Raw genomic sequence first — 22,063 nt, forward strand, 5'->3', positions numbered from 1 at the left:
GCTGCACATTTGATCCCCTGGGTGAAATTATATCAGGAAGCACGACTGCTGACAGTTTTATTTGCTTTGCTGCGTTTTTCACATCGCAAGGCAACAACTGAAAGCTTTATCTTAGGCATTTGCGCCTCTGTAACTTTCCTGTACTATCTCAAATGTTTATATTTGCCGTGATATTACTCGTTTATGGATGGAGCGCAAAATGATCTCTGAGGACATAATGTTTGCAGCGTTTACGAGCTCCAGATTGCAACACATTCACGGAGCTGCAACAAAAGCTTCACGGCACATCCATGCATACAGATTCGCCCTGCACCTCGGCTTCCATATGAGGCTCGTGAAACAAATGTGGCAGCCCCCAGAACACCTCTACTCCATGTAATGAGTACAGGAAAGGAACAAACTGTGCGATGAAAGCATGCAAGTTCATGACTAATGATTGTAAATCCATTTGGAGAAGATAAATGCAGTCCTAGTCAACTGCCTGCCCACAGTCTAAGAAAGTGCCAGCTTTGTCAAATGTAGTCATGCTCGGCGAAATATTAAACATCAAGGGTCTCTTGCTGACAGCAGCCCGGCTGCGCACTGTTATCCAGTTTCCTTATTATACCGAATAAATCCTCTCTATGTCAAGCACCATGCCTGGATTTTAAGCCCTAATTTAATTCCAGCGATGTGCAGCTCGGGTGCAGGCCATGTGTTTGTGCTCTGACATTACAAGAATGAGACGGTGATGAAGTGTGGTCTCAAAGTGTCAGAGAGTCTTGAAACACAGAAGCCGGCAGAGAACTGCGCCCTCTTTAAAAACGTGGGACACCCTCTGGGACATTAAATTGGATTTTAACTTACCAATCATTAAATTATAGGAAGGGGTTTCTCAGTCATTCAATATTTCCTATGGCCTCCTGGAAAGTGCATCTGTACTCATAACATTCAAAGCCAAGTCTTCATTGTCTATAATTTGATTTCAAACTAGTAATCATGTAAAATGCAAAGTAAGAGATATGCTGTAGGAGAAAACTGTACTGGAGATGCCACAGTAGCACAAAAGATTCTGGAAATTATTGAGCAGACAGAAGTTCAAGAGAAGAGAGGACATATCTCCTGACCACGTATGTTTTGAATAAATTGCATTGTGCACTATGGGGCAATATTCCAAGGCAGCATAATACAACTGTGGAAATTGTTTATTTTCATCCATCCTCCTGCCACCATTCATCCATTCTCTTGCCAGCAAATACAATGACATTGTTTCTAAGACAGCTGGGAAATGTTCTAGTCATCACCCCCAAAACCACGTCCCTGCCAAAACACTGTGCACTGAGACTGGGTATTCACCATCTGAGTTCAGCCCAGAGAGAAAACTAGGAAAGAAAACAAAAGAGAGGGACTGCTTTTAACACAAGGGTTCAACAGCAAAAAAATCATGATGCTGTGTCAGTGACACATTAACAAGGAATTATCTCCGGTGGAAAACTCAAGTTGGTGTCGTGCTGAGTTTTGAATGATGTCAGGTAAAGGTTAACACCAACTGTGCTGTGCTTAAAGTGAATGTAAAATCACTGAAACATTACAGACACTCAACTTTAATAATTAACATGTCGGATACAGTGAAAGTTGCAACTCAAGTCACAATGTGGACCACCGTCCAAATTTCAGCCCTTATATAAAAAGATATCAGACACTTTCTACACGTATAAAAGGGAGGAAAAAAGAAAATCAAGCGTCTTGAAAGAAAGAGTCCAGTTCCTCTGTCATCTCGACCAAATTCTGTGAAGCTGCTGCTTCTCGAGCTGCAGTGGATCCTCTGGCAGCAGAGTTTTCCTGTGACCTCTGTGGAGTGTCAATCTCTCGCTTTATGTCCTTGCCTCCGCCCAAAAGTTTCTGGCTCTCTATGAAGTACTGGTTGGGGTGATTGAGTGAGAAATTGGCATCCTCAACCTGCTCAAAAACATAAGAAACACACACACAAGAGCAAAATATCAAAAGAAAATAACAGTCTGAAGTTTTCACAGAAGTGGCCGTTTGGAATCATACCGACGGATTCAGTACTGAGCTGCTGATCATGTTTCTGTTTCACTGATGGACAAAATGGTTTTGTAGTAACAATAATGAGGATTTTTGCAGCCACATTAGTGCGTTAAATCACCAACTACCTACTCTATCAGAGCACGGTGAAGAGATGAAATGCCCTTTCAGGAAATAAAATGTCAAAATCACTCAGAATGAGTAAAAACCTATGAATCAATTACCATATGATGTTCCAGCTCTTTCTCTGACCTTTCCCATATTTTTAATTACGTAATGCGATTGATGTTTTCAAAGCCTTTCAAAGGAGTAAATTAATTACTCACAACAGTATTGCTGTTTTCCATGTGCCAAATTATTAGCAGTAAGGCAAAACCTTACTTTGCTATTTCTACATCCATCGCAACAGTAAAGAAAATTATTTAGTCCCATTTCTTTTAGGGCAATTATGTATGTTTTACTGCTTCCTGTATCTGCAGGCAGCTGAGAGGGTTGTTGATCAATACTCATTCATATTCAAATAAAATATGAACACACTTCACGCTTCAATTTTTGCTTTTATCTGCAAATAACTTCATTAGAATTTGAAAAATATATGAAGCAAATTAATTTATTTTACACATGACTGCAGATCTCAACATGTTTTTGATTAATTAGAATAGACTGAATGGATTTATATGTAACGACTGTAAGCCATTGTACACATGTACTCATGAGTACAAAAACATGACCCCAGCATGTTTCATTAAAGTCAATAACCATCCCCCAACCCACCAGGGTTACATATGTCGTATATTCCAAGAGAATATGCAGCTGTTTTTAATGCCCATATTTACATGCTAGAGGGTTTAACACAAGTCTATGTCATTTTAGAAAGAAGAAATACATATTGAACTGGTAAGAAGTACAATTTGATGCACCCAGGGACCTTTTTGTTACAATTCTATAGACGCATCTTTATCGAGATAAAAACTTAAGTATGAAATATAAAATCCAGCACACGGTACAGCATTTATATCATATGACATCTGTCTATGTAGCACAGTATGTAAATTACATGCTCAACACAAACACATTCAGGGATGTTAGAATCCAGCCACGGTCAGCTATTTTCTTTGCTTTTGCAAAAAACAAACGCCTGAATGTGATAAGCAGACATTTTAATAATGTGTCAAATAAAAAACAAGCTACTTTTAACCAGTTAGTTCTGAAACTAGTTAGTTATTGTAATTATTGGTCTATTGCAGACCATAACTGTGTCTTATTTGGTAAGAATTTAAAATAACTTCCCTATATCCAGTATCGGGAAACAGTATGCACCATATATGCAGTTAAAGAGAGTGAGTGAACGTGTTTAACTAATGATCTTGTCTGTCACACACAAATGTGAGTTTATGTTTTTCAGCCACTCTTCTGTAACTAGGACCTTGAGTGTGACTGAAAGGGATGATGATTCAAGCATCCGAACTTAAACAGATTAAATGAAATAAGTATCCACAGGGGACAAAATAGATCGGAATGCTATAATAAACCTATAAAAATTAAGTGGCCGTGACAGCCAGCTAATGATGGATGAGATTACAGTCACGAGTCTCTCCTGTGCCTGTGTTCATGAGAAATGAGGACAAAGTCTGCACCTCTGACACAGGTGGCCCCAGTTCCTCCCCGCTTCAAATTAAACCTGCACTTACATTGTGTGTCAGCTCAAAGTACTTCTGGCATGCCAGCTGATAGTGCATTCCTTTAACCAGCTCCAGGATCTGCAACAAAAGGTAGAAGATAGAAAAAGAGAAATTCCAAAGACCCACCTTAGACACCGACACACTGCATTTACACAAGATAGTGTCAACAACTGTGCGACTGTTGCAGCTCTGATAACTTCTGTCAACCACCCATAAAAACATCTCTCATAATTCACAGTGATGGCAGTGAACACATTATTGCTGTAATCTTTGTAAATCTAATAAAACAGACCACACCCTTATTAAGGCTAATTTAAAAGCAGAAAAGGGATGTTGTGAACAGCCAGTTTTGAGTCACAGAGGCACACTCACATTCTTGTACTAAAACCACTGCAGTGTTAGTGTGACTACAAACTTAGGGTGACTGACCTGCTGAAAAATAAACCTCAACTCCTCAGCACTTGCTCAGAGGGAGACTCTTCTAAGGAATCTGCCTGCACTTGGTGCCCTCATTATTCCCTATATTCCTGAAGGCTGCCTCCAGCGTGATACAGCCACCAGCTTCCTCAGCGCAAGGGCTGGTGTTAGATCACTGATGAGCTGTGCACTGCTTAAGCCATATATAACAGTTTTTATTATTCTGTTTAATGAATACCAAGAACATTTGAAAGATGCTCACAGAAGAATGGTAATACAAGAAAAACCTTAGCTCTGCTGTGAGTAATATTTATATTGTCTCTTGTGCAAAAAAGCAAGTATTACACTGACTGATTGATTCTAGCACTTCACCCTGTTTGTGAGCTTTAGGGAAATCGTGTCAAACACCCCTTGATCATACTGCACTATTACTGCCTTTACTGTTTTTACTTTTCAGGTCTTGTAAATCATTATTGTAGTACCATGTACAGTATATCATCCTGTGACAACAGTAAAAACAAATCATTATGGTTTTGAGACTTTCAGTCAATGACATAACATTTTGTGCATTACCTTCATGATCCTGACTTTCTATCTAGTATAAATAGAGATTCTGCCCAGCAGTGATTAGTGGTTAGTCTGTGCTGCAAATTGTGTTTTCTATACTGTTGGTGAAATGTTTTTAAAACTCAACTCAGAAAAAAAATGTGGACGTAGATCATGATGGCTAGAGTCTGAGGACCAGATGACACTCACCTGACTGATTCCACTGGGTGACACTTTGTAGAACTGAAGCTTCTGCTTCAGCAGCTCTGGGTCACTGTGACGGAACGGACATCCTACAAGCATAAAATGGCATAAATTATTAGTAATTTATTTTGTTGAGGACGATACCTACAGACACTTGTATCACTATTTCCAAACAAAGTACTCTAATTAAACAGCCTGATAATGAACGTTTAGAGGCTCGTCACATGGCTAATGATTCTTCCAATAGCAGTGAACTCACCATGATGGTCGCCTTGGCTGGGTGGGTTTGACAAAATCACCTTCATGCAACTGTAGGGGGTGTAGTCTGTTCGCTTGCCTTCTTTGCCAAACATGTGGCGGATGCTGTAGGCATATGCTTTGTCAAACTATGGAAAGAGAAAGAGGGGAGAGGTGAGGAGAAGGCATTAGTGAAGATGAGAGTGTAAGAGGGACAGGGTTGGGGTGAAAAGAGACATTGTCATACATCATGTCAGTTTTGACAGGGAGGCTTCCTTGATGAAATATAGAGCCATTAGAGAAAACCTGCTGTAGATGTGTCGCCACACTCAGGATAGCTGAATTACGAATACAGTAATATGACCATCTTTCCATCTCATTGCTTTTGCCCCTTGTCCTGTAGAGTACTTTGATACTGTATGTACTTAGGAAATACTGTGGTCTACAGTTATGACATATATAATTTAAATTACATTATTTAAGGATCTTTTCAGATTGATGAGCTTTAGATTGGGAACCACCCTTCTAAACTATACATAAAGTAGTAATAACTAACTCAGTGACACATTAGTACTAACAACATAACAATGTCATGTACTGTATAATACGTCATGCGTTTTCTGTATAACATTATTTTACTTAAATAAAAGATCTGTGCAAGTTGATGTTTGATTTTAGGCTGCTGTTGGTGTGTTCAGCAGTTGTCACTCTTTTCTCACATTTTACATGTTAAAATAAACAATGTGGAAAAAGATAAAACAAAAAAATCATTAGTTGCAACCCTAGATTTAAATAATATCTGTAGAGCAAAAAAAGAACAATATCATCATTATCATTATCATTATTATTAACAACAACAACAGACAAAACTAGACTATAACAAATTATGAAATGTATCAATGACCACACTGCATAATTTTGAGTTTACACAAACTATGTGAGTCCCTCATTTATTACCTGGAAAATCTTTATGTAGTCTCCCAAACAGCAAAACATCAAAGTCAAGGACACAAGTGAACTGTTTCAATAAACTTTAAAGTGCAAACATTTCTACCGTATTCTGTGCAGTTTGTTCTTGGCCAAGAAATGCTTGATACTTTCTGATTGGGGTCATGCTGCAGAATCTTCGCAGTGAACTCTTTTTATATGTACAGTATTTCTGTGCAGTCATTAAAATGAATTACAGGGCCCCTGCCTCCAAAAATCAAACAGTAAAATACACAGTGTGCTTTGACAGTTGCAGAACACAATCACCATGACTGCAGCCATCATAACACATTAATGTTGCCATAAAACCCTTAAAATTGCTAATGTGACAAACTGCAGTGGCAATTTAAAAACCCATAAACTCTTCTTTAAGTACAATAAATCAAATATTAATTATGTAGCGCTTTTAAGGATTCAAGAGCCCATTTCCAGATTTAAGACCCCCCTACTGTATTACAACGAATCTTGGAGCTCCACTGGCACTAAAGTGTGTTTAATATGGATTATGTGAAATAATTAGAACATAAAAATATTCTATGTGGTCAAAAAAAAAGTACTACAAAGACTGAGACATTAAACTTTCACTTCTTCTAGGTAAGTCTGAAGTTGTCTGAGATTTATGCTAAACAAATTGATTATGTGAAAGTGAAATACTACAAAATGAATATCATGTTTAGTAACAGATTAGATTAAATTAATTTTGACTTTCCTATTTTGCAGGACATTTGATTTCCCCTCAAAAACATTAATAAGAAGCTTGAAGCTTCCAACTTTCACAAATATATTCTCTGGGTTTCTCCTAATCACCAACTGTGCTCCTACACTTCAACCTACACTTTAGATAATCCTGGATATACTTTGATACAGCTGACCTCCAAAATGAGGGAATTTAGAAAATCAGAGCTGAAAGTCTAAACACCAGCACAAAAGATGCATTAAAAGGAGCCACAGCTCTTTTAGTGCACATCTTGGCTCATGGGGCTACATCCCTGTAACATCCCCCCACACTCTAGGACACATTCACAAAAACCTGCGGCAAATGGAGACAGAGAAATAGGACACAATCAAAGGGATTACGTATGCGTCTGTGTGTGTGTGTGTGTGTGCGCGCGTGTGTAAACTTGGCATGGCTTCTTAGGCTCAGTCCATAGTGACTGATGTGCCTGTAGCTCCTATCTCTCTTGTATGTAACACCATTAAAATACCATTTAATCTGCACCACACGCCTTTACACACCCCAAAAATAACAAAAGGTAAACCACTATAAAATACTGTGAGAAGAAATAGAGCACTTTTTAAAAAGGTCATTTCTGTACATTGCACAAGTAGAATTTTAAACTAAAAGGAAATGGAGACAAATTAGATCTGTACAGTCCCTGCAACACTGTGGAAAAGCTTGTTGCTTTTTCAAAAAGTTGCACTGTGTGATCGGGAAAAAAAGGAATTTAACGTCTTGATGATTTAGCTTTTTATTTTTACCTGCTAAATAATCACAAAAGCTCAATTTAAGTTTCATCTTGAATAAAAACACCTGTTTTCTCCATTTAGCTGCTTTAGTTTAATGGTCTTGGCCTTGTACATGTTGTCTTACTGTCAGGTCAAATCTCCGCTGTCAAAATGTCTATTTTAGAATTTTTAATGTCCCCAGGAAAAACACAGAGTGCTCTCTGATGCAGAGACTACATAATGTTAGCAATGTTTCTAAATTACCTCAGATGTTTTTGCTGCAGTTTCTCTATACATACAGCGATACTCATATACTGTATGTGTATTAAGTTATTATCTGCTGTGGATCCACCTGGTCTTAGTGTATTTCTCAGTGAATATAAATGCCATTTAGACAGCTCCTCAACTATTTCTGTCAGATAATGGCCGATATTTTGTTTAATGGTTGGACTTGTGTGTGTTGTGTAGTTGAAACGGTAGTGCTAGAGTGTGCAATTTATCATAGAAGATAAATGACACAAAGCCAGATTTTGATTTAATCGTACCAGTTTCATTGAATTCCTACATCCCAATGAAAGAATAACACTGCCATTGAATGTTCCTTTGTTGTACTTTAAGCATTTACTAAAAAGTAACAAAAAAAAAAGATTTTTAGTGAGGCAGACCTAAAAATGACTAAGATCCAGGATACATTTTTATACAGTGAAGCAGTGAAGGAGCTAGAGGCTACTTTCAAGTGCACTGAACAGACCAGTGATAAAAATAACATGGCGTACGTTTGTCACAGAACTTTTTACTTTTTAGTTAATATTAAGTGTCATCTAATGAATCTCTCCCATTGTTGGAAAAGTCCCCAGAGGAATCCAGTCCAATAACATGATAAATAGTGTCAGTTAGTGGAAATTAATTAACCTCACGTTAACATCTGTAAAACAAGCAGTTCAAAAGCAGCCCCACCCTAAGGCCATACAACACACTGGTGGAACGAATACACACTCCTCCAAATGAATAGGCTACCTTCCTAGGCAAGAAAAATGGATAGATTCAGTTGATTTCATCAATTTTGTCTCTCCCTCTAGTCTAATATTACATAGCCTCTTCCTCCAGGCCTCCCTTTCGGCATCACTGCCTCCCATCTTTTTCTCTGTGCCTGTCGCATACTAATGAGCAGGCTTTGTGCAGCCTGCCACAAAGTGCAGTTCCTGACACAACACATACATCACTGTGCGAGCTGCGATCTGGTCAGCACCATTCTGCTGTGGAACAAGAGCTGGGCTTTGTGCAGAGCTCATTGCACTTCATCTGGGAGCTTGTACATGGGAACCAAGCCACTTCAGAAATGGGGCACCAAAGTGGGATGTAACATGAATCCACTGTGCTGTAGTTGCCATGGGAGTCTTACTCGGAGCCAATAACGGATAGTAGTAACAGGACTCGGAGTAGAACATATAGGTGCTGCCTTATTAGTCCAATACCATGACTTAACGTGACGTGTCAGTGCCAGAGTGGCTGTTAAGCTACTGTGTTTATGGAACAACACAAAAGATAATGAGGAAAACTGGGGAACATACAAAAACTCAGTGACACATTCTGTAATGTAAGTGTGAAACTCAAAAAATAAACAGCCTCACCTAAAACATGGTGAGAAGAGCTACAGAAATTACTGATTCCTACTCATGGCTCAGCAAAAACATGTGAACATTAACATCAACATCTAAAATATTATATAATATTATCTGACTAAAATTATTTAATCAGTTTCCTCATTATTATGAAAACTGTGGCTCCAGCAGGAAACAGAGGCTTAAGAGTCTTCCCTCTACATGTCTGGACACTTTGGCTGATGCAACACCAGTCTTTGGACTGGAAAGAGTGTAGACTTCCTGGAGTGGCATGGTGGGGATGCCAACCATGTGATCTTCTAATACAAATCATTATTCAAAGACAACACGGCCCAGGGATGAAGGTCCAAGCACATGCACTGTTGTGCCAGAGTGCTGCACTGAGTGTCTATTCAACTCAGCACAATTAAATGGTTTCTTGGCACTCACACCCACCCTGTTAATACTGCATATTTTGATGAGCACTCATTTTATGATTAAGTTGTGTACTGGGTCACAGGTCTAGTCAGAAGGACAAAACTTTAAGCTTTCACTGCAAATATAATTTACAAAAACAGAGATTATTATAAAAACACGTCAAAACTATTTTTGGGATATAAACACTAGTGAACTGGGTAAGTAAGGCATCCACAAACAGATGCCTGCCAAAAACACTCAACTTTACCTTCAAGCTGGATTTTCTTTCTATTTTACCGTGGCAAAAAATTAATTAACTCACTGTTTATGAACCTGAAGGTTCATTTTGGAAACAGAAACCCTCAGTTGCAGAGCATTAAAAATGTGACATTTGAATCGTCCATATCTCACTGGTAAGATAGGCCAACTGTTTAGTCTTTAGTGTATCCCACACAGTCATTTCTGTGAAAGCAAACTGGTTCAATCCTAGAAATTACCTATATGAAAAATAAAAAACAACGTATCTGCAGCACGATGTACACCACAGTGACGTAACTGAGAAAACAAATCTTAATACTGTATCTGTTGGTATCGGAAATGCAAAAAACAAAACTGTGTCCGAACTGTTGTTGTAGTCTGAGCTGCTTAGAAATACATTTCTACTAGAAATATACAAGAAGTACAAGAATAAATACCATGGCTTGTTTCTCTCTACTTACTGGCACAGCAGGAAATTTCGGTTTCATCATTTTAAAGAGTTTCATCATGTGGGGTCTTTATCTTTAAAGCTTTATCACACATGCTAATCTTAAAGCACTCTGCCTAAGTAAATCTGATCTTTGATAAATGTGGACATACTTCTTTAAAAAAAACTGATAGATATTCAGACTCTTATCTCAAATGGAGACAGTAGATTTTAAAAGGTTTCTGTTGGAAAATCAACACTGAAAATGAAATACTTCATTTGCTTCATCACTGTAAACACTGTAAATAATGATTCTAGTCAACTTTCTTTTAATCATTGCATCTTTGATGAGGTCACTGTATCGCCAACAAACACTAACAGTCACCACCCATTCCAGTGTTAAATAAAGTTGCTCTCTTATAAAATTATGAAGTTTAGCAAAATTCTGAGAATTTAAACTATGTTTTATAATATAAGTCAACCTGGCTCCTGTAATTGTCGCATGCTATTTTATTATCTAAAATTTAGTTGACTATGATCTCACACATTGCTGGTTGGGTTCATAAAAGTGTAAAATGTTATTAGCATTAATATTGTCAACATTACCTTATCGGCATCCACTTTGCCCCTTATGAACTCTGACCTCCAGAACTGCAGCGCCTGCTCCAGAGAGAGGCCGATGCCTTTGAGGAAGAGGCCGTACTGCATACGGCCGCCGTGGCGGAGATGGTGGTTGTCTCTGAGAGCCTGGTGGAGCTGCCTCATGCACAGTGGGAAGGACTTTCCTGAAAGCTGGAGCCAGGCAACAAATAATTACTAACATGCAAAAATGGAGTACTACAGTTTATCTGTACCTATACACATAATGGCCCTAATGCAAGATCATTTTCATATTCTTGTGGTAGATATTATCTTTTTTCTGTGAGGCTTGTTTGCATGAGTGAGTATCACCGATCTCTCCCAACTGCACAAACTTGCATTGAAAATGACTCGTTTTAGGAAGACCATTACCTATTTATGAGGAAGAGTGCATTTGTGAGATCTGATCATTACCATAATCAATGCCTTTAAAACTCCAAGATAATTCACTTGTTTCTGGCAAAGTTGCATTCACACAAAATGTGATACAAGGGTAAAAAGGGATTTGACACTGCAATGCTTCAAGCCTGCTGTCTGAAATCAGCAAACAAAAACATAACATGTTTAATAGAGTCAGTCGTCACATCAGAGGAGCCAAAACAATTAGAAAATGTTAATAGCACATCTGTCATTGATGTGTCGTGAGAACAGTGTTGTACTGGGACACAAATAAGGAGGGAATGGTTCAGGCTGCATGAGGACAGATGCTAAAAACATCTTTCTAAAGCAAATCAGTCCATGACCAAAATGTGAGGTGCTTAAAGGGACAATCACTATGATATTAGTGTAGAGAATATTACAGTCTGCAGTAGGTGTAGTTACACTGTCCAACAGAGGATGATGCTGGATAGAAAGCCAAATATAGATGCAGAGCCAGTGATGTGTGAGTGTGAGAAAACTACTAAAATGTTTAAGCTGCCAATATTCCAGTAATTGTAATACTAGGATTAAAAAAAACACTTAAAACCTTGTATTTATTTATGTGCAACTTAAGGACAAAGCTGTTGCAACTCATTCTTGCATGTAGTCCTTAAACTGAAGAGCCACTCAATACACTTTCTGATTATTCCTGGCTTTGGACCACAACTACTATCCAAACCTCATTTAAAGACAAAATGACACCTCAAATTTGACATTTCAACAACAGATGATCAATGTAACTTACTGAATCAATTTGTTCCAGGGAGATTTTCCCAACATTTTTCTGGATGCTGTAATCCTGTCCTACATAGGCATGACTGAAATAAGAAGAAAACATGAAATTCATTTATGTGATAATGAAACCAAGACCTGACACTAAAGACGTGACATTAAAGAATAATCATAAAAATGAATATTATACAGCTTCTATGAGTTCTTGCCAAGCAAACTAAGCAGCTATCAGTCTATTTTTTACGTCAATTACTTTGAAAACCCATTTTAACCCATGTTGCAGTGTTTAACATCACATTGTATTCCCCCTACCACACAGATTAGTCCCCTGTCCACTAATCTCAACAACCTGCCCACTAATTCCCACCAACAATCAGACAACATTGCTTCTTCCACCCCCATTTTGATTTTCTTACTTTCATCTGAAGTACGTTTAAGACATTTACAGTCACCAAAGCCGCTTTCCTTTGCTACTGAATTTGAAATAATCATTTTCACTATTTAAGACAAAGAGTGCACATTTTAATTCCCAATAATTTTTCATGTTTAACAGTTTAACAGTAATGCATATGCAGTGTACGCATTTCTCTTCAAAAAAACAAACTAAAAAATGTTCCTACCCTTCTATTGTTCTATAAGCATGGTTTCCTCTAAGTACCATATTTATTGCCACATCACCATTCCTGGACTAAAAAACAATAAATAAAACAAAAAAACAATATTTTGATGTAGAGCTATAATACAGTGAATGAGGAATTGTAGGAGAAATGAAGCACATGTTGCACAGTCTTAATTACTCCAAGACCTAGAAACAACAGGAAAGGATGATGCTGCACACGCACTGAGGCACCATAAGTTCACTCGACATCTGGACTCGTCTACAGGGACAGATTGGGTTGACTCGGAACAGCCACAATTCGCCAACTCTCCTTGGTGCCAAAGATCCATTCTGCTAAATGTGTTTTTCAACAGAGTCCTGGCAACAAATGGCAACAAAGTTATTAATCCAGCTGCTTACCTGAGGTGGTTAAGGAGGGGTTGGAGTCGTTCATCAGAATGCACTGCTGGTAGTGAGCGGGCTGTCAACTGCAGAAGAGATGGGCATCACATGAATAATGGTAAGTAGTGCAGGTCAAAGGATTAGAACAGCCCATCAAAGCAGGTTAAGTACAAATATTAAGTACTACGTAGAACAATAAATACACAAGGCCACAGTTTCGTAATTTAAGCAGGCTAAACAAAACAGCATCTGAGTTCCTATGCAACCTCATTACACAATATCTTCATTAAGACTAAATGTGTTTTGAAACCACACCAAATCACATCAAGTTAACCAAGCTGGTGAATACATGTACACCATCCCTCCACAACAATCCCTTTACTATTCTAATTTACTTGTAAACCTAACTTCCCCTTTATCAAGGTTTGCCTTATACATACACCAAAACCTGTTTAATACACTACATATCTGTCTGTTAAAAAAAAACATGCAGTCATACAGAGAAGCAGCTTTCAAGTTCATGTCTTTTTAATGACCAGTGATTTCCCAGTTGAGGACAATAGCCATTATAGTAACACAGAAACAGTCACTATGGCACAGTTACAAGGAAAATAGTTTTAGGCCGTTATTTCAATCCAACAGTTAGTGGTCTGGATAATTATGAGGAAATGGGAAAATGGAAAAACTGGACCGAGTTGTCCTTTTTGTTTTTGTGATTTGGACGAAATGGTCCTGCCTGTCCCATGATAGAGGACATGTTCTCAAAGTGAACATTAAAGTGAATCAAATACATGCTTACCACTACTCCAATGGATTTTTGCCAGAGTATCTGTCCCAGAGTAGAGTGCTACAGGCATTCGTCACTTAACTTAAGCTCAACAATGATTTTTATTAATGTTGCCAAGAGGCCTTTTAGATCATTGGCTAAGCAGAGCTCATCCTTTTTCATGAACAAAGGCATTACCTCAAAAAGCACTGATTGAAGAGACTGCTCAGTTAATTACACAGTGTGGACAGACACCATAACACAACCACAGAACAAAAATGTGACACTGTTAACGCTGCCGAAGGATTTTCTCTGCACAAAGCAGTGAAGTGGGAGCTCTAAGGTAGGCTTAAACAGCTGCTTTGGAAAGGCAATGCATCTAGTGTATCTTTCAAATGCTTGCTTTTTAATACATAGCAGGTTAAATATAACCACACAAAATATACAATAGCTTACAACATAACTGAGTACACCCATGTGCAGTATTACAAAAATGTTAAATGGTTCAAAACTGTACTTTCTTACAATACACGTATTATTTTTAAGGTTAAAGTAAACAGCATGGTATTTGATGAGTATGTAAAAGACCTAGAAATCAGAATATATAGATTATCCTAATAAAGATGGCTATGATTACAAGAGTGTCAATCTACTTTGCATAGGCCAAAATACAGTTAAGGAAGTGGTTAGGGGACAAGAAAGAAAGAGCAATGCTACCAATAACAGAGGAAGAAGCGGCTGCTCTAGCAAAACAAAGATGACGCCACACACTTGGTTGTCTCCTTATGTGTATTATAAAAAAATAAAAAATGCCTCTGGTTCCCAAAACATCATGTTCCATGTCCTTCAGGGCATTCATTGCACTGCACGAGTGTGCCAGTGTTGTGCCTTCACAGGCCCACAGCGTTTAAAAAAAAATCATGCCTGTAGGGACAAGCACATTTATAGTAGCTGTCCCCAGTTTTCCCTCCAGACATTTTATGTCATGTGTACATACTTGTTCTTCTCATTTTGACCATGTTTTCCCAAGTTTCCCTCAGGGCTTTGAAGGGAAAACTCGCAGATTTAAATCTGATAACATGCCTTATGGAAGCAGGCTTACTATTTACACTAAATATTTTACATGAACTGCATGTACAGAGAGTGGTTAGACATAGAAATACTAAAATCAATGTGAAGTGAAGCTATGCTGACATGTGTCTGAAATGTGTTGAGTTTTAGGTCAGAATTGTATGAGATTGCATTATATTGCAACATACGTATAGTATTTAAAACCCCATGTCTGTCTACACTCAATATGACAAATCACAAATTTCTGTATTTGGGTAAGTAGCCTACATCACTGAGATGAACCGAAGATCGAGAAAACTGGAGGACTGTAGCTATCTGAAGCTTGAGAGCCCTTCATTTTACAAAATAAGTGTCAGTGATCTGTCGTGGCACGGGAATGTATGGGCACCTAAAAAAACACTTGTTAGAGTTATGGACAGACAAGGCTTCAAGAGTGCAGTAATGTTAAGACAGCAAGTTTATATTACACATTGTGAATAAGTCCAATAAAAAAAAGCAACAAAGCTGCACAACTACATAATTTAAAAAACATTTTATAGCGTAGCAAAGTACAAACCATTCTCACTCATACTGTAAAAGTTTCAAACCAGCTAAACTGTAGTAAGGCACCACATAACTTTGTGAAACTGCCATTGCTCCTGCAATACCTTTCACAGTTTTACATCTCTGTCTATGAGTATTACAAACCACTGTGTTGGGTTTTGGCATTTAATAATCTTTTTAAACATATAAATCCATAAATCCATTCCTCCATCTGGTCTTTCCAAATTATATTTCATCTTCTCCCTTGTTCATGAAACAACACTACAAACGCAGCCTTTTGTATTGTTTGACGATAAGGCAAATCTCTGTGTGAATACAGCCTTTCAACTTTTTTTTTTTTCCACACTTATTGGGTAGGTTTATCCCTATTCATCCGTGCAGAGCCTCTCAAGCTAAGAAAAGACTGGATGGGAAGCGTCTGTGAACTGCCATCTCCAGGTCTCTCCACAGGTGTTCTATGGAGTTTGAGGGTGAACTCTCGCCCCACTCTCAGGTCGGGCTGCAACTGCTGTAGAAATGGCATTGGCCAGGTGCTGTTTCATGATGCACCATCGGCAGGAGATCGGAATAGGCCATTTTTAAGCTTGATCAGCCATTACTGGTGATCAGTGTAATGCCAAGTTCTATTTGCATGCACCTGTACATGCCTCATGGTAGCATGGGTTTCATGTACCACCCATGTAGGGCAAAGTGGGTCCGGGTTAAGTTAAGTGCATGCAATTCTTAGTAAACATGCAGAGCTCGTCATAACACCTGCAGGTGTGCCTGAAATCTGATTCTGCCTAATTTTGTACATATGTTGGTTCACAGCTACCCTGCAGTTCAACATATGCATTACAGCTCCTACATGGTTGCCAGAACATATCGCTGCCAGTCAATGCTTGCGGCTCTCTGCACATCACAGGCAAACAACATGTTGTCGGTGTTTAAATTCTGTACAAAGAACACACAATGTGTCATATCTGTACACCTAAAAAAAGCCGTGAAGGAACAATGATAACATTTGGTGCCTTGTTGTTTTCCACCTGTACAAATACTGCACTTCATTTTGACATGGAGGTAGAAAAAAAAAAAAAGAAAGCCTGTCCTGAAGCACTTTTAATTTTAGATGTCTGAGTGAACAAAATATGAAAAATGCTAAATTATTTAATAGTATTTTTTAATAACACTTACATTTTTCATTAAAGAAAAGTTGCTTGTGTATCCTGCAAATTATACTGTAGTTCTTAAAAAGAAAGAAAATCAGAATTGGTCAAGAAAATTGCAACTTATGCATCTCTAGTACTGATGCCATTTGGCAAACTCCAAGCAGGCTGTCATATGCCTTTTACTCAGAGTGGCTTCAGTTTCACCACTCTACCATAAAGGCTAAAATAAGCTGTGCTCCTAAATGCATAAAAACCTCTAAAATGTGGTTTTCCTTTGTCATTACATTACTGACTGTAAATTGTTTGGTAAAAATGTCAAATTTATATATTTAAAATGTATTTTAAAAACACAAAGTCTGCAGAAAACGAAGAGCCTTGAATACTTTCTGAAGTGACTGTATGCTAAATCCCACATTCATTATTCATCTGTGCTAAAACAGGAAAAGTTGCACTTACTGCGAGAGCTTTAGAAAGCCTTGTGCGAAAATCATTGAGAACAATGGTGACAATGTCCTGGTGAGGTATGTACACGTAGCCAGCTTTGAGGTACACTTTCCTCATTCGCACTAGATCCAGAGCATCTTGAAATGGAACCTTTAAAAAACAAAACAAACATTGGAGAGAAATTAAATGTTTTAAATAAATAGTGCATTCATAGATTATATGTTAATATTCATGTTAGTTTTCATGCTCGGTGAGTGTCAGGATGTCAAGGCTAACTTGCACTTCATAATTTTGGCATCTTTAAAAATGATCCAGAGACTTAGTTGTCTCAATTAATAGTCAGCAGGTAAGCATAGAGTGTAACAAGTAACAAGCCATGACATCTTCACCTTCTTTTCATTTTGTAAATAGACAAACTGCAGACATAAATTCATTTGGCTGTGAAATGACAGTGATCTTGTAATTAGACAATTACTTTTCTGGCTAACACTTATTTAAGAGATTTCTCAGCTATGTGAACATTTAGTGACTGGAAAATATGTCATAACATTTCTAAAGAAGCAATGAAAGATCCTAACTTGCATTTGGGAAAACATGATGTCTCCAATAAGTTAATTAAAACTGCCTCAGGCAGGAACATTTGCTCAGTTTGTAACACAGTCTTTATGTTAAAAGAGAGTTGAAGTTTGGAGCTCTCACCCAGAGTTGTCTCCCCAAGCCCAGTGCTACTCCTTGTAACATTTAGTCATAACTTAACTAAACTGGAAGCGTGCCCCCTTTACCATCACAATGCCCAGCCTAAAATTGCTGTCCACGATTCTGGACATTATTTTATTTAAATAAGCATTAACACCTACAAATAACAAGAGATGACCCTTATATTCAACTCCTGAGGGGAACACTGGAGCTTATGATAGCGAGCTGAAGAATGTCTTTGAACATAATGACAGTGGTGAGGGTGATTTAGACATTTTATGGTTGTTAACAATGTTAAAACCGTCATTTCCTTGTTAACAGTAGTATGAACAGAAAGGTTTCTTTTGTAACTTTCATTTACCATGTGGAAACTATAGGAATATAAATGTGGGATAATAATGAGTTATATGACCTAAGCACTTAACATTCTTAGCGGTGTCATAGCAAAGAGATAAGTATCTCACTTTGTAGAAGTCCTGATCCTCCACAGTGATTCCACTGACAGCGTAACTGGAGTTGACAAGTTTATCCAGCAGAGTCTTCTTCTCCTCGACACCAATCTGAAAAGTTATTGATGAGGATAATGAATTTCAGTGAAGAGCTGCAGAGGCAGAACTGTGTCAGTGGGAATATATTGAAGGTTGAGACTGATGGAAACCAAACATCATTTATCAAACAAATGCATCAGTTTTCATCTCTGCTTGACACATTATGTGTTGATGAATTACTTAATAGTTTTTAAATCATGTTGTACTAGGTCTAAAGACATTTTAAAGTGAAACCAAAACTGAGTTATTGTTATACTTTTATTATTCATGTTATCAGGATTCATACAGCTGTTTAAATTAACCTCTGTGTAATATTACAATAAATAGTAATAATTCCACCTTCTAAAGCACCATACAAGGGAACCTTGAACATTAGGGGTTATGCTGCAGCGATTCAACAGCTCCATCTAGTGAAAATACAAATAAACACCACTTTGTTGTGAATGATGGCAGCTTGTTGGTTTCTAGTGTCACACTACACACTTGGGACTTGAGCTGGGAATGTATTGCACAATAATATACATTAAATTGCAGGTAAGGTGTCAGTTCAAATTTACGTTTGATAACTAGGCAGGAAAAAATCTCTGCTAACATAAAGGCTTACAGAAACTTACAGTGTCATATTGCAGATTATTCCTGTGCAGAAATTCAAGCTTTTGTTTAGGTTGCAGATCATTGAAGCGGTAGCGGAAAAGATCAACTTCCTGTTGTATGAACCAGCGCCTTAGATCCTCCCTTTAAGAAAAATATCCATTCAGTTGGATATGACCTACACCTGTAACTTTAATGTTTTTTTTACTGACAGCAATTATTCCAGCAAAATGACACTTACGTTTGGCAGTAGGCGAGTCTGAGGATGAAGTGAGAGATGTGGTCCTTTCTTCGTTTTTCATATTCACTTGGTCCACTTTGAGATTTTCTGTCATCCTTGATGGTTGAAAGGAGAGACAGTAGTTTTACCCTTAACACTTCTTCATAACCTTTGTTGTCTCATTGGGTATAATGTAATGTGAACTTGTTTTGTTGCTATAGATGTAGTGCTGTATTGTATGATATATAGATGTGTATAATGCACAATCTTAACCATTAATTTAGGATATGGGAATTTAAATATATTTCAGCAAAGTACAAAACCAACTTTAAGCCCACGTCTTCTTGTATTTTTACGGGTGCCACTTGCACCACAGACTCCTGTCATTTTCCCATTTTGCTATTTTGGTTGTCAGTTGACTGTCTGCTTGTGAAAAACTGATTCGGGGAGAAACCATGTGTTTAAATACACAGTGACCCCCAACAGCTAGGAAATGCTGCACTACTACATTTATTGTTGTGATGTATTGCATGCTTTAAATACTCACCATGTCTGACCTGTAAGGAAAGTTGAGCATCTTAGACTCACTTTCCAGTTTCTTTATGTACTGATCTGACTGCTTCACATAGCTCACACCCAAATTTTCAATGGTCTTCAACACTGCAGTGGCATTAAAAGAAGACAAAAAGATGATAATGAATAACATGTCCTTCTCGACACGTTACATTGGATTTTACAAATAAAATTTCATTTGAATGTCACAAACCCAGGTCTTACATTTCAGTCTGTCCACAGCAAATGTCTCAAATTCAGAGAGTGAGATGTTTTCAAGAGGAGGCTGCCCGTAGAACTGCAGTGCATGTCCATAGGCCTCTGTCTGAGAGTTGGTATTAAGCTTTCTCCTTCTGCTAAGAAACTCCATGGTGTCTGATGGGAAGGAGAAAAAAAAAAAAGGATGCTTAATGGACCACTAGACATTAATAGTGACCGTGCTGGCATACTTGGTGCAGCTACATTTTTAATTTTGAGCACACATCATGAAGTGCTGAGCAGCATGAGCTTCAGTAAGAATGAATGAAAATTAAATAAGGGGCCCAAACTACCATGTCTCATTTCTGTTCATAACAGCTTAATGTATCGTATCGCTCGTCTTAACAAGCTGTACTGTCCATTCAAGTATTGAAGGATTGTGTAAATGTTTTACAAAAGCAAAATAATAAGGTACCACTTTTTTCCTATAAAGAACCCTATCTAAATCTGTCATCAACTGCTTCATTGTTGGTTAGTACATTGTTTATTAATGCTTTAAGCAATTAATAACGTCAACTTTTGAGCTGTCTGATAAAGGAAAGTCGTAATTTGTCATCACAGGTCAAAGCTTTTCTAGCCTATGAAAGAAAGTATTTATTATTGGTATTATCTCTGTGGATCCCAGTAACCTAAACACAAATGACTTTATGATGATGAGACGCTAATGATTTGTTGTGTTATAACCTTTCCTCTTTCCAGATAATCAAGCGCAGTTGTCCCCATAACATTAGTTTCGTGCCCCGCTGGAGACTTAACTTAAAGGCATTAACAGCAGACCCTTCGTTTAACTATAGTGCATGTTTAGTACTAACTAGCTAGTCAACAACACACGAAACACGAGAAACACGAAACAACTACTTCTACGGACGTTATACAATAAGCTAGCTGACATGCAGTAAAGGCGATCAAACTCTGAACAACCACCACCTTATCATATGGGAAATGACATACACTGGAGCGAAATATCAACGATATTGTTGATAATTTACCGATTAGATGATTCTTCCTCTGTGCGGACTCCCGCCAAACAAAGTGGGCTGTTCAACAAACGCGGGTAAATGACGATGGTACGTCAACCAGGAAGAGACGCGATGTCGTAGATTGTGTGCGCTCGTTTAGTTGTTACACCAGACTACAAACTGGGTGGACCTTCATAAAAAGTAAAAGGAAAAACCTCCCGACTTTTATATCATAAATGCTATTAATGTGTATTTATCTCTTCAAATAGCCTATGTTTTTTTACACGGTATAATTTGTACGATTTTATTTTTGACGTTGATGTTGTCGTGCACCCGGAGCTGACGGGGAAATCCGTGCAACAAAACAAACGCACACAGAACCTGTTGGCTTAAAGGCAAATCTTTATTAGTAAATACCAATATTTACATAGACGAATAATAAAGTTAGCATAAGAATCTGTGTATAAAGTGTCATTAATTATTCATTAATCATACACATGAGGTTTAGATAAATATTACAATTATTTATTAACAATTATCTTTCCTTTGAAGTATGAAAAAATAGATATTGATTCGAAATAATTCATTGGTTGAGTCAGCAGCAGTCAAGTATGTATACTTACGCAAGTATACATTACCTACTCATTTTCCATATTTGTACTTTATATTATACTAGTTAAAATGTATTCTTCCACTTCAGAGGGAAATATATCCCACTAGATTTTCAATAAAAACAAAACTGAGCGTATAAAATACAGTGCACAGATACAGACCCACAGTAGACTCTATGAATTAACTACAACACTCTCATCTTGGACATTAAAATAACATAAAAATAAATGTACATACAAAAGGTAAGGCAGAATATAGTAAATTCCTCTGAATTTAAGACATCATTAAGCATAATTAACGACGTCATGACGACGACGATGACGTCGGTCTCAACAGCAACTGTGCATGACGTACACAGAGGTACGTTTACTTCTTAGCTACAATCTTGAGGTACTTTTTTTGGTATTTCAGTTTGTATTGCTTCGCAGGACCCCAATCATGAATATTCATAGGTACACACAAATAACATGTATAATAGTTGTAGAGAAAATATTAATATCGGGAAGAAGTCATTGTAGATATAATGACATGACAAGGACTTCAACATTGACAGTCGTGACCTTAGAACTACAAACGTTCCCAGGAGTCCTAGGTCCAGACGTGTGCTTCCTGTTAAC

At 37.7% G+C, this 22,063-nt stretch overlaps 1 protein-coding gene across 1 annotated transcript; it reads right to left on the minus strand.

Moving 5' to 3' along the window:
- Window positions 1-1,179: 1,179 nt before the first annotated feature.
- Window positions 1,180-20,920, minus strand: prim2 (DNA primase subunit 2). The gene is made up of 14 exons (XM_026353767.1): window positions 20,865-20,920; window positions 19,843-19,992; window positions 19,613-19,725; window positions 19,087-19,181; window positions 18,869-18,989; window positions 18,171-18,266; window positions 17,023-17,160; window positions 13,057-13,124; window positions 12,052-12,124; window positions 10,854-11,039; window positions 5,134-5,260; window positions 4,881-4,963; window positions 3,717-3,785; window positions 1,180-1,938 (listed from the first exon to the last, which is right to left on the minus strand). The coding sequence occupies exons 2-14, from the start codon at window positions 19,985-19,987 to the stop codon at window positions 1,717-1,719; spliced, it is 1,536 nt and encodes a 511-aa protein (XP_026209552.1). The 5' UTR covers window positions 19,988-19,992; window positions 20,865-20,920; the 3' UTR covers window positions 1,180-1,716.
- Between the last annotated feature and the right edge of the window lie 1,143 nt (window positions 20,921-22,063).

The sequence above is a fragment of the Anabas testudineus genome, chromosome 15, assembly GCF_900324465.2.
Source record: "Anabas testudineus chromosome 15, fAnaTes1.2, whole genome shotgun sequence".
NCBI lineage: Eukaryota > Metazoa > Chordata > Actinopteri > Anabantiformes > Anabantidae > Anabas > Anabas testudineus.

What these genes read in the sequence shown, in the direction of transcription:
- prim2 (XM_026353767.1), bottom strand. Translation starts at nt 19,987, where the DNA reads ATGGAGTTTCTTAGCAGAAGGAGAAAGCTTAATACCAACTCTCAGACA. An exon ending in TGCTGTGGACAGACTGAAAT is followed by an intron (nt 19,726 to 19,842) that starts GTAAGACCTGGG and finishes ATGCCACTGCAG; the next exon opens with TGTTGAAGACCATTGAAAAT. An exon ending in AGGATCAGGACTTCTACAAA is followed by an intron (nt 17,161 to 18,170) that starts GTGAGATACTTA and finishes TGTTTTTTAAAG; the next exon opens with GTTCCATTTCAAGATGCTCT.